General features: G+C 37.4%; 1 protein-coding gene and 1 gene segment (V, D, J or C); both read right to left on the bottom strand.

The window, feature by feature from the left end:
* LOC102846737 overlaps nt 1-13,156 on the bottom strand; it is a 42,796-nt gene extending 29,640 nt beyond the window's left edge. Inside the window, exons 1-2 of the mRNA XM_006883296.1 lie at nt 13,108-13,156; nt 12,601-12,918 (exon numbers count right to left, since the gene is read on the bottom strand). Coding sequence (XP_006883358.1) covers nt 12,601-12,918; nt 13,108-13,156 — 367 coding nt within the window. The remainder of the gene's footprint in view (nt 1-12,600; nt 12,919-13,107) is intronic.
* Nucleotides 13,157-13,330: 174 nt separating this feature from the next.
* LOC102846335 overlaps nt 13,331-13,869 on the bottom strand; it is an 11,046-nt gene continuing 10,507 nt past the window's right edge. The window contains 1 exon segment of the V gene segment in view: nt 13,331-13,434. Within this exon segment, the coding sequence occupies nt 13,331-13,434 (104 nt within the window).

The following is a 13,869-nucleotide window of genomic DNA, read 5'->3' as shown; positions in this document are numbered from 1 at the left end:
GGGTTGTGTCATCCGCATAACACAGATTGTTGATAAATCGTCCACCAATCTTGACCCCACATTTCTCCTCATAGAACCCAGCCTCCCGAATAATCTGTTCTGCATATAGGTTGAAAAGGTATGGAGATAGGATGCATCCCTGGCATACGCCCTTCCCAATTTTAAACCATGCAGGTCATAGAGTAGTGAATTTTTCTACAGTAATTATTGGGATAATGGAGGTAGGTGTGTCAGAGACAATAAGATTGGCTCAAGATAGAGCCCAGAGTTCAGAGTTGTTGTACATAGGGTCTGTTGTACAAAGGGCCAATATGAGTCACAGTAATTACAGGAAACATGAATAAAATCAGTGTCCACCTCATGCATTGCCCTTCCCCAAAGCCTTAACTCACAATCCAGCTGTAACCAGATTAACATGAACAATGTAAAGATGTCATCATTGTTCCCCATAATTAATATCAACTGTAGATCTGCAATCTTAAACCAAGAGAGTTACTTCTGATATTGGGTTGTCCTTTTCTTTTTGTAATAATTGCAGTGTTTTTTTTCACATTGACTGGCCAGCCAGTAAGAAACAAAATGACAGTGAGGCTGTTCATTCAGAAGCTACTGAAATGAGCCTTCAGAAGAGGTGTACTACCATCTTGAGATCACATCCCCAACTGCTGAACCAAATGTTTAAATGCCTCTCTATTTCCCTATGCCTGCCAGGGACTTTGGTGGCCTAGTAGTAAAAAGCTGTGCTACAATCTCAAATACATGTCATTGGAATACACTAGCTGCGTGTTCCAAGGGAGAAACATGGTCAGTCTTCCCACGTGTGATTTATTGCCTATGAAAACCTGCTGGAGGATCAACTATGAGTTGGTTTTGACTCAACCACGCCCAACCACCAGGGACTCAAATGCATAATAAATACAGCAATGTTGTTGTTGTTGTTGTTGTTGTTGTGTGCTGCCAAGTCACCTGAGACCCACAGCCTGCCCTGTCCTGAGCCAGTTTCACTGAGTTCTGCACACCAAGCCCGATTGTCCCAATTGCTGAAGCAATCCATTGCATCCAATGTCTTCCTCTCCTATGCTGTCCCTCCATCCTTCCAAGCATGCTGTCCTTCTCCCAGGACCAGTCTCTCCTCACCACATGCCCAAAGTATGTGAGACAGAGCTTCAGAATCCTAGCTTCCAAGGAAAGGCTCCAAGACAGACATATTTGTTTTCTTGGCAGTCACACAAATTAAGTCTTAGATCGGAGATTACACGTACAGAAAATGAAATGAATAAAGAGTTCTTTCTCTGCATACTGGTTAGTTTTTGTTCATGAGTTCAAAAGAGGTCAATGCTATCAGTATTTGTTCCTTGATATTTACTCATGAATTTACAAATGTGAATTCAGAAAAACACCGCTATTCACTCTCTTTAACAAAGGAACCATACCTTTTCTCCTCCACCAAATTTATGATTTTGTTGTAGCTGTCATAGAGTAGAGGAATGGGGAAAGCCTCTTTCTCATAGGACCATGTAAGTTAAAGATCAAAATGGAAGCCTAAAAAAATCCCAAAAACCCAAAAACAATGAAATCCTCTTAGTATTTCAAAGGCATATTATCCTGGGTTCTGCTTATCCTGCTTTTTCCTTTTTTCATTGGCCTTGCCCATGATCTTACCATTTCAAATAAACTGGCCAGACCACCTGTTAAAAATATGAGTCAGAACTGACTAGATGGTAATGATGCAAGAACAAAAAAAGAGTTCATTTTATGTATAACAACAACAAATAATGCATTAAGAAGCCCTAGTGGTTTATTGGTAAGGAATTGCACTGCTAACACAAAGGTATGCAGTTAAAATCCAAAAGAGAAAGATGTATAATCTCCTCCCATGTAAAGTTACTGCCTCTGAAAATTTGCTGGAGGGTCAACAGGGGTCAGTTATGACTCCATGATACACAACAATAATGGATTATTAATATGCTAGATAGTTACTAAGAAGATTTTATGGCTTAGTTTACTGAAAAGAAATTGTTATAAAAATTTGTACTTTTAGCTACTTCATTTTCAATCTGTTTAACTGAAGCTGCTATTGATTGTTTTTTGTAAATGCCTGATCTGAAACTCAATATTTGTGTTTTTTTATTTTGAAGAAGATATATCTGCTGATACAACAGTCATATATTTAGCTTTTAAGATAATTTCTAGATTGTGATAACTTTAATATAAATTTCCGATGAACTATTTTGAGTTAAGAACATTCTGGTGGCTTCTTGTTGTTGTTGTTGTTATGTGCTATTGAGTTGCCTGTGACCCATAGTAACCCTATGTACAACAGCTCTGAAGCCTACCCTGTCCTGAACCAGTCCACTGACTCAGACACACCTATTTCCATTGCCCTAGTTATTATATCAATCCATCTTATCCCAGGTCTTCCTCTCCTGTGCTGTACCTCCACCCTTCCAAGCATGATGTCCTTCCCCAAGGATTGATCCCTCCTGGCCACATGACCAAGGTATGTGAGATGGAGTTTCAAAATCCTATCCTCCCAGGAGAAACTTGCTTTCACCCTCTCCAAGACAGACCTATTTGTTTTCTTGGCAGTCCGTGGTATGTTCAAGACTCTTCTCCAGCACCGCAACTCAAAGGCATGAATTCTTCTTCATCATACTTAGCCATTGTCCAGCTCTGAGGCATAGCAGGTAATTGCAAAGATCCTAGCCTGAATCAGGCATACCTTAGTCTCTAGACTGACATCATTGCTTCTCAGTACTCTGGAAAGGTCCCTGACAACAGATCTACCTCATGCCATTCATTGGTATTTTGGTTTTCTAACTGCTGATGTCAACAATGTAGATTTTGGTGCTGAGCAAGCTTTGACTGTTAACAAAATTATTGCCCCAGTGGTAAAATTCTTTGTCTTCTTGATGTTGAGCTTCAATCTATATTGAAGATTACATACAATTCTTGACCTCCTGCAGAAGGCAATTCAGGTCCTCCTCAGTTGCAGCAGGCAAGGTTGTATCATCATGGTATGTAACATAGATGCCTTAGTAAGGAATTGTATTGCCAAAACAAAGCTATGTAGTTAAAATCCACAAGCTGCTCTATAAGAGAAAGATGGATCATCTCAGCCTGTATGATTTACTGCCCCTGAAAGCCCACTGGAGAGTCAGCTATGGGTTGGGTCCAACTCAATAGTACATACAACAACATTTTGAAATAATAAATTTTAGACAGTCTAGTGCAGTTTTCTTCTAATGAACAATTTTTCTAATACAATTTAACCCTTCATATAAGTCAGTTCTCTCAATTTAATTTTAAATATAGATATATATGTTGTGATGGTTATTTGATGTAAGCTCCAACTCACAGGGACCCTGTATAAAATAGAAGCTACTCAATCCTGTTCAAATAGAAGTAATTCTAAAGTTATAATCCATTTTAATAAGTTTTTCTTTTAAAATAAATGCCACATGAAAATAGTGTTCTTTTCTCCTCAAGATGCTATGGTTTGGAATTTATTTTCTTTTTTTAAAACTTTGCTATTGGCCTAGGGATAAGAATTTGCATTGCAATCCCAAAGGTACATGGTTCTAATCCACCAGCTGTTCCATGGGAGAAGGATGGGCAATCTCCTCCTGTGTAATTTAATGCCTCTGAAAACCTGTTGAAGGGTTAGTTATGGGTCCGTTCTGACTCAACAGCACACAACAACAACAACAATAATTATTGCTAATAGGAACTCTCGGGGCATAGTCCATTTGGAATTGCACTGCTAACCCAAAGGCAGAATTTCTCTGGTGGTTCAAATCCACCAGAGCCTCTGGGGAAGACAGATGGGCAATCTCCTCCTCTGTGATTCAGAGTCTTTGAAAATCCCAGTGTAAAGTGAACTATGAGTCGATTCTGACTGATATAGAATTTGTTATTTCTGGTCTAATATAGAGAGATGGATTTCTCTACAGCCTTAAATATGGATTACATCTAAATTTTTAAAAAAACAAAATTCCTCCCCACTGAAAACAATAGAAAACATTGTTTCTCACCACTGAACACAAAAGATGAATAGAAAATATCATGATGCACAGAGAAAATATTTAATTTGTCAATGTTTTCATTTTACTTGGATTCATAATCAATATTCAGGGTAGTCTCTCTATCTCACTTCCATTGACTTATAACTGACTCAAAACTGACGTTCCAGCAGTTTTTCAAAGGTTATAAATGCACAGGACAAGAGGGCTCTTCTTTTCTTCTAAGGAACAACATTTTACTTGGATCCATTATACATACTCACAGTCGTAGCTGTCAAGAAATCAGAAGATGTGTTGATTTGGAAAAAATATGCTGTCAAGGATCTATTCAAATTGCTAAAGAACAAAGACTTCAGTTTAAGACTAATGTGCACCTGATGCAAACCATGGTATTTTCAATGTTTCTGAGATACCTGAAGGTGGAACAATGAATAAAGATGACAGAAGAATAATCAATGCCTCCAAATTATGGTGTTGGAAAAAAAAAATACTGAATATCTCATGGATTGCAGAAAGAAAAAGGTCTATCTTTTCTCATTTTAATTGGGTGTTTGTCTTTTTTTCGTACTAAGGTTTTGATGTATTCCATCCAAGTTTGTCCTAGAGGGTGGAGCCAGGCTGCTCCTTGGAGGCAAGGATTCTGAAGCTTCATCTGACATACTCTGAGCATGTTGCAAAGAGGGACCAGTCCTTGGAGAGGGAGGCCATGCTTTTGAGGGTGGAGGAACTGCGCAGGAGAGGAAGACCCTCCGTGAGAGGAAGACCCTCCGTGAGAGGAAGACCCTCCGTGAGATGGGTTGATTCAGTCACTGGAGTAATGGAAATAGGTGTGTCAGAGACAATAAGATTGGCAAGGGATAGAGCAAGGTTTAGGGTTGTTGTACATAGGGTTGCTATGAGTTACAGGCAACTTGACAGCACATAACAACATCCAATCTGTAGGTTATCTTTTTCACTCTTTTAGTGGTCATAATTTTTTTTCTTTAATTTTTAGGCACTCTCAATCATCTAGATTTTTTTCCTGCTGTTTGATCACTATTTAGTTGTGGCCTGGTATATTTATGAAATATTAGGACCTCTTTTTGTTCTCTAAAAATATTTTTAGTTTCAGGTTTTATACTTTAATGAGATGGAATGACAATGTAACTGCAGCAATGCTTCAAGTATGTCAGAAATAATTAGTCTCATACAGGATAGGACAAGTTCAGATCTGTTGTTCATACAGTCACTAAGAGTCGTACTTACTGGGTGACACCTAACAGCAACAACATGCTGTATGTAATGTCTGCGTATCAGCTTTTATTTTGAAATCATTTTCCAACAAAATTCACTGTCATACCTTTTTACAATATATTTTTCCTATGATTTCAATGAAGACTTTAAAAGGAAATTAATTTTTTTATTCAACCATTCATGCACGTTTTCTTCTGTAACATTTTTTTTCAATACCAATGTTGCCCTCTGCCTACAAGCTGAGCCTGTGTATGTTGGAGGACTAGTACCCTGGGTATCACATCTGCTCACACACATGCTCTATTATCTGATTAGACTTCACTTACAAAACACAAGGTCAATGGCAAAACCAGAAAAAATATCAAGAAAGTAACACTCAAGCACTAAGTCTGAGCCTCTACATCAGCTCCTATTTCCACTAGAATCTGCTCACTTGTCCTCATCTTATTTTCTCAGGAACCTACACAGCAGCAAAGGAACTCTGGTGGAGTAATAGTGAAGTTATATGAAAAAAAGACCCAAGAAAGGCACAAGATTAGAACCTGCCAGCTGCTCTGTGAGATCTGTGGCGAGCTTCATTCTTAAAGATCACAGCCCTGGAATCTCTATGGGATAGTTGTACTCTCCTCTTAGTGTAGCAGTAAGTTGGAATCATGGGAAGATACAAACAACAATAACTCAATTTTTACAGCACATTCATCTTGAAATACAAATTTTGGTGAGGATGAGATTCAGTCTGCATTATAATGGATCCACATGAGATTTAAACTTTGAGTTTAATGGTTACTTTTGCAATGCCCACTTTCCATTCCCTTTCACAGATCTTAAATGATATAAAGTTTCATCAAGTAATAATTCTTTTGTATCAGACTTCATCAAAGGAATTATTATATCCAATCTCATCAAAGGTACGGCTCTGTAATAGCTGCCAAACCAGAGCATCAAAGGTAGTCATGTTGGTACATGAACTTAACCATCACACCTATTGGCAGGGTATTGTCTGTACTCAAGCAGATAAGGTATCTAGTTAGTATCTAGTTAGCCATAATATCTGACAGCAAGCATTATTAAGTATTTTTTATATTTGTTCTGAATTCCAGAAATGAAACGCTTTCATATAGAATTAAATAAGCATGACTCGTGATCTTTTCCCTCTTCTTGTAAAGTTTTATGTGCAGTCAATTGAGAAATGAAGTCATCTTTTCTTTCTATTTCTTAACCAGACTTTATTTTGTATTTCTTTTCATCACAGAGAAAACCTGCTGGTACAGTGGTTTAAAAGCTGAAATGTTGACCAAAAATCCATTAGCCTTTCATAGGAAGAAAGATGAAGCAATTTACTTCTATAGGACTTACAGCCTGGGAAGCTCTGTGGGAAAATTCTCTTTTCTCCTATAGCATAACTATGAGTTAGAATAACTTGGCAACAGTGTTAATTTTTCATTTATAAATGCAGCAATTTATATATGAATTATATGCTTTTTTGCCACAGCTTTTAACAATGCAATTTTAATTTTAAATTGTAGCAAAAATTGACCTATTTCTCAATTCCTGCTATGGTTCTATATTAGAACTTTCCATGGACTTTTCTGCTAGGAGATCCCTGAAAATAAAACTCATTTCCATTACGTTTGAACCAACTTATACCTAACCCTCCACTGTGTTTTCAATGCTGTAAATTACAAGAAAGGATATTGCCTATCTTTCTCCTGTGAAATCACTGGATCCAAACCACCATGGAGGCTAACACAAAGGCTAACACAGAGGTTAACGCAAAAACCAGAGTGAAATGACAGTTTTAAAAAGTAAAATTAGAGCAGAGATAGAAGTGCTATAACATGAAAGTTGTGCAAATGCTACTTGTGGGGGTGGCATGCCTGCTCCCTGTAAGGATGTGCCTGCAGCTGCAGTTTGGGTGCAGCCTGCAGATTAGCCAGAAGCACTGTGTCTCCATCACTGCACAAAAGTAGGTAGCTGAGTCTTCCACTCGAGAGCCTGTGATGTGGAGGGTACTATACAATTCCTTAGAATGAATAGTGAAGTATAACCTTCCATTCTGCTTCATGCCTGAAGCTATGAAAATAAGACTGATGAGACCTTCTCCAGGATTATGTCGGAACCACTGCACGTTGTTCACGGTAGTAGAATAATTGCACCTCAGAGTAGAACTGGCTCCTTCCTGAAGATTCGCAGCTGAAGGATTCTGCTCCACCTTTATTCCTCTCACCCCTGCTTAGAGAGATAAAACAGAACACAATACAGCATACTTATTTCACTGGAGAAAAACTGATGCCGTTTCCAAATTGTAAAAATATCTAAAAAATACAGATAAGGATGTAGAGTGGGCCAGAAGCTTGGTATGAGCTCTCCACGGCCACCTGTCTGGGGTGGTCCCAACTCACAGAAAACTTGGACCCACAGTATTCCCAGGAGAACTTCCAATTGCCTCTTCATGACTTCTTGCTCAGCTGATGGGGGTGGGGGATGTCTTTGCCCTACACTACAGTGTCAAGTCTTGAGGTCAAAACAAATTATGCTCTTGCAGACAGTAAGTTCCACCAGCCTCACAAAGCAAGCACCTATCACATCTGAGCTCCAGCACTGAGCTTAACAGGAAGCTCAGCCCACAGTGAGGAATGCATAGTCATCGCTCTCTGATAATGAGCGTAAATAGCGTAGGGAGGTAGGAGAAAAATTTTCTCATTTATGAAGACGCAAGGATTTCTTTTTCCACTGGAAATACTTAATGCAAGACAAGTTTTGGGATGCATGTTAGAGGGAAAAGAAATAAAGGGTGATTTTCCCAGAAGAATCAAGGTATTGGTAGGAGTTACAAGAATGACCTCATTTTCCAAATTGTGTAATTTGACTGAAAATTTGAACTATATAAAACCTCTCAACAAAAGAAAACTATTTGGCAGCATATATTAGAGAGTGAAGGAATAAATGCAAATTCTTAAAATCAGAAGAGTTCTAAAGACTCAGGACAGACAGTCATCACCTACATGCAAAATGTTTCCAAAAAGATTTTGGCTGATGAAAGGAAAATAAGATATGTGTATGTAGCCCATGCTGACTTCATTCCACTAAAAGCTTTCCTTTTACCAAACACTTTTCCCAAATATCCTGCTGGTGCATATCAATGACTCTGATAAAGTCACATTTTCATGCTCAAATTAAAAATATTTCCTTCATTTATGACTTTTTTTCCTTTTTATACCTTTCTAGTCTTATATCTTCTATACATCAGAGGAAATATAGGAAAAGTAAGTAATCAAAAGTATTGAAATAATTTTTGGTAAGTGGATTTTTGGAACTGTAGTCAGAAAAAAATCTTTTTAACATGAAAGCAAGCAAGGTTTTCCACTGAGCTGTCATGCTCACAATGCCCTGCAGATTTCCTATTCAATTCAATAGCAGTGAGTTTGAGTCTTATATAGAATGGCAGAATTGAAAATCTAGGATAAACTGTTCACAAGTACCATTCATCCTTTCGTATAATTTTTTTTTACTTTTTTAAAATTAATTTTAATGAACATTTACAGAGATTTTGGATTTTTCATTCATTCATTGTTGCACTTTTTTCTTTACCCCCCCCCCAGTTCACTCCTCTCTTTAAAAAGCAAAAGATAAACTTCTTTGTTGGTACACAATCCCTCCCACCCCTTACCTGGCCCCCATGCACTCCGCTATGCAACCTTAATTCTGGATTCCTGTGATAACCATAATGTGCTATCATATATCACTTGTAAACTGTTCTCTCCCTCATCTATTTCAATTCAGTATACATAATCTATCCAGTTTTTCTCAGTCTTACCCCAACCCTGATGTCTGTCACTTTCTACAACAGTGGCACCATGCAGTATTTGTCCTTTTGTGACTGAGATAGATACTTCATGCAGCATAATGTCCTCCAGAGTCACCCATTTTGAATAATACTGCATGAGTTTCTTATTTTTCAATGCAGCATAGTATTCCATTGTGTGAATATACCACAACTTCTCTATCCATTCGTTTGTTGATGGGCACTTAGGTTGTTTCCAACTCCTTTCTATTGTGAACAAAGCCGTGATGAACATGGGTGTGCATATATGTGCTTGGGTGTGAGTTATAGTCTCTTTGGGGTATATTCCCAGTAGTGGAATTGCTGAGTCAAATGGTATCTCTATTTGCAACTTTTTGAGAAAGCGCCATATCACCTTCCACAGTGGTTGTACCATTTTACACTCCCACCAACAGTGAATAAGGGTTCCAGTTTCTCCACAGCCTCGCCAGCATTTGTTGCTTGCTGTTCTGTTAAATTTTGCTAGTCTTACTGGGGTGAGATGATATCTCCTAGTTGTTTTGACCTTTCGTATAATTTAACTTGTTCACATCTCTCTGCTCTCCATTTTCTGGCATGATCAGAAAGAAACAGTATGTCTGGCAAAACCTAGAGTGCCCCCTAATGGACTAAAACAAGAGAACGTCTACTGACTCCACCCCAACTCATTCCATGCTGTTCAAGAAAATGCAGATGGTCAGAGAGGTAAAAACAACTGCAGTATAAGGTAGTTAAAAAAAAATAAACCAAATCTATAAATAATTTGGCAATTCTTCTTTTGTGCTGTTGAGTTGATTTCCCAAATTTACTTCAAGTAAATCCAGAAACATTTATTGAAGTTTTACTGTTAGTAATTTGTTAGAACTTAAAATATGAAATGAATTAGGCACTAATTTACAGACTACTGTGAAAGATAAACATACACATAATAAAATAAGATGAATAGGAGCCTACTGGGAATATAAAGTTATGTGATATCAGAGATAGGAGAAAGGGTCAAACTTGGAAGAGTCGGAAAATAACTTATAAAGATGGTTATTATCGCCCCTCATTTATTTTATCAAAAGAGTCAGTACTATCATGATTATGTCTTTGACTTATTATGATGTCATCTGACATTGAAGAATTTGTTAATAATTAGAAGTATTGAGTATTATGTTTACCAGAACTAGATAGGGTCCAGAAAAAAACTGCACAATCTGACCAGGGCACAATAGATGATCATGGTTAGAATGAGAGAATAATGCAAAACAAAACCAAAATTATTAAAATTTTTTAAAAAGGCTGGTGACTTGGGCCACCTGACACAAGAGGATACAATTAGCAGTGACCTTACAGAAGAGGGTAGAATTGCCCCATAAGGTTTCCAAGGCTGTCATCTTTATGAAAAGACTGCCACATCTTTCTCTTGCCAAGTGGCTAGTGGGTTTGAACCATTAACCTATTGGTTAGCAGCCAATAGCAAACCACTGCACAATAGCACCCCAAAATCTTCGTTTTTATTTCTTGTAAGTTGATAGCCTTCCCAGGGACCAAAATTCAGGCCAATCAATTGACTCCCCCAGAAAACAGAAATTAGCCAATCAGGACTTTCACACTTTTGTTATAAGTTTCTCCATAATCTCAAATGTCATTAGTACAGCTCCTTGTTCTTGTGTGTCTATAGTTACAAAAACTTTTCTAGAATGCTTCTTGGAGGCAAAGATGACAAAACTTCATCTTACATATTTTGGGCACAGTGCTAGCAGTGAGGGACATCATGCTTAGAAAAGTGGATGATCAGTGAAAGAGAGGAAGACCCTCAATGAGATGAATTAATACGGTGACTACAGGAATGGGATCGACTTTGTCAGAGATGATGAGGATGGCACAGGATAGGACAGTGTTCAGATCTGTTGTTCATAAGATTGTTATGAATAGTACTTGACTCAATGATATCTGATAAGAACAGAGACAAATCTTAGGAGCACTGGTTTGACTTTCAGAAATGCCTCCTCACCAATCCTTAATTCAATTCAAAATAAAGAGTATGAATTGACTCATAAATTTAACATTATGAAAATATTCATTTTATGAGGATTCTCCTATTTGGTCCCAATCACTAGCCTCTTCACAGAATGATTTTATTCAATATTCAGATAATTGTTGCTTCCTGTTTTGCATCTCTGCAAGAATGGTACAGCATGAATTGTAATGTTTCCTTTTGAACTTCCCCAATAAAGGCGCTGGTTCCAACTTCAAGATTTCTGTCAACACTTTAGTATCTTTTTATTCCCTTTTAAAATAAATTTTGCTTCAGTTGTCTATGTATATTTTTTTTTCCTTTTTAGGTTTTTTTGTGTTTGGTTTGGTTTGGTTTCTTTGTTGTAGTTGGTTTTTTGTGGGTTTGTTTTTGTTTTTTTTTTTAGTTTTGCCTTCTTAAATATCTTGAGTGTTGTTTTACTGGAGCTGCACAAAGAGCAGAGATAAATATTTATGTTCAAAATTCCATGTTTAAGCAAAATCTGAGATTGCTTTTTTAGTGCATACTCTTTTAAGTCACTTGAAATTTACTATGACATAAACTAATATTTATTTTGTGTATGTAGTTATGGTCTTTACTACTTTATTAAAACCTAGAGGAGACTTCAAAAAAAAAGTGAAAGACAATGAATTAAAATAGTAAATAAAGGGCATACATGAAAAAGGAAAAGTATATGGACAAGGATAATGCTGTTTCTGTCATCTGGACAATGACATATCTACATAGTTTCAGAGTCACTGAACTATACATACCACTCTTATTTTTATGCTCAAGGACTCTTCTCAAAAGGTGAAAAAGAAATACCACTTATTGGACAACACACTTATGCAATTTGAATATCTATCTACAATAAAAAAAAATAAGGCAAAAGAAACACGTCAGTATTTCCAAACATACCAAGACATCTGCAATTAAAGACAAAGGTTTTTCTTCTTAGACATCCACACCCTTCTGTATTTCATGGCAGGCAAATTACAAAATCCATCTCTCATTTCTCTTCTATATAAGAAATTACTCCAAAGACATTAGGAAAACCATAATAATTTTTATCCATAATTGGGGATTTGGAATTTTCCCCACACAACTACCAAATATCTATAGATTAATAACTTCAGCTGCTAGAATTGTCACTCTCTCATTTTTATGTTTACCCATAACTCTGAATATCATTCCCCAATTCTTCTAGTCTATTGTCATCACCAAATAATAAATTGTTGTGGCTGTATTTTCTCTTCAATCTTAAATAAAATGTTATATCTTTGACTTCAACTTCAAGCTAAAGGTTCAGGGATGGAGATAATTTTGATGGATAATAATTCTGGACGCATTCTAAAACCTAGTCAGATGTTTCTTAGAATGTTGAGCTTCCTTCCAATCAATCCCACACTTGAGCTGTCACAGTCCTTGCCACTTCCTGTCTGTACTGAGGATTCTGCAAGAAGCCCCTGCAGGTGGATTTCTTAAGCAGAGCCCTAGGATTTTGTGCGCCTTCCTCTAACTCTCCTCTCTCACTGTGTCTCCTCTCAGTGCACAGAAATACATTGCTGAGTCTTCCAGCTGTGAAGCTGAGATGACAAGATCAATGGATTTAGCTGCTTTTTGGAAGTTCAGTGAGTAGCGGCTTTCTGTTGCGTTTTGCTCGTTGTAAGACTCCTGACGAACAAGGAAAATCATTTGTCCACTGCTGGGCTGCTTGTACCATAGTAGAGCAAAACGTACTTCATTTGTATCATATGTGCAGTGCAGAGTCACAGCTTCTTTCTCCTGCGCCATCACTGCAGGTTGATCTTGAGTTACCTTTTGGGCAATGTTGAATCCTGTAAAGGGAATGAAAAAAGATCAGAAGATTTAAAGGATTCTGTTTTTAGACTTACAGTGCCCATTAAGACTTGGATTGCGTCCTCAATATTTTGATCATTTGTTATTGTTATTGCCAAGTGCCCTCAAGTCCACTACAATTCACAGAACAGCTAGTTCAAAACAATTCCCACTGGGATCATTCCTACCTGGGCACATTAAAGTCATGACCACTTTCAGAAAGTTGGAACGCAACATGTTGGAACTCTTCCTCCTGATGGAAAATATCTTGACTTTCAATTTCAGGGCTTTGTTCTGTCAGGTGAGATCTTTTAGAGGATGAGGAAAGAATTACTATGTTGTGTGCCCCTGCTGCCTCAGAACAGGAAATGGGACATTTCTGGTATAGCAAGTTGCTGTATGTGTGTCATTTCAAACTTCTGTGTTCACTGGCTGGGAGTCTAACCCAACCCAAACATCTTTTGTAATAACCACCTTATCATTTTCTTCATGTATATTTATTGTTGTAATTATTTCTAACAAAAAGAAATAAACATGTAAATAAACATGAAGAAAATATTGTATTACATAGAAGTCTGAGTATTGACTTCTCTGTTCAGCAATTGCATCCAATTATGGAACTGAATGGGAAAGGCATTTATTTTGAAATATTATATGTAATAAACTGTGGAAACAACATAGAGTTAATAATCATACATCCTGAAAACTCTTTCTGTTGCTGTTTCTCCAGCCAATACCCCCACATCTCCTGTTGGTATAACAGAATAACTATCCAATTGGCTCCACAGTCAACATTCTTGGCACCAGTAGCCAGGAGATTAAAAGGTGCACTGCCATGGGAAAGTCTGCTGTTAGGGACCTCTCCAAAGTACTGAAGAGCAATAGTGTCTCTCTGGAGACTAAGGTGTGTTTGATACAGGCCATGGTCTTCACAATCACTTGTTATGCAT

This window comes from Elephantulus edwardii, unplaced genomic scaffold (genome assembly GCF_000299155.1).
Source record: "Elephantulus edwardii isolate Elephantulus edwardi_28Jun2011 unplaced genomic scaffold, EleEdw1.0 scaffold00026, whole genome shotgun sequence".
In the NCBI taxonomy this organism is placed as follows: Eukaryota; Metazoa; Chordata; class Mammalia; order Macroscelidea; family Macroscelididae; genus Elephantulus; species Elephantulus edwardii.
This window is presented reverse-complemented; position numbering and strand designations above follow the sequence as displayed.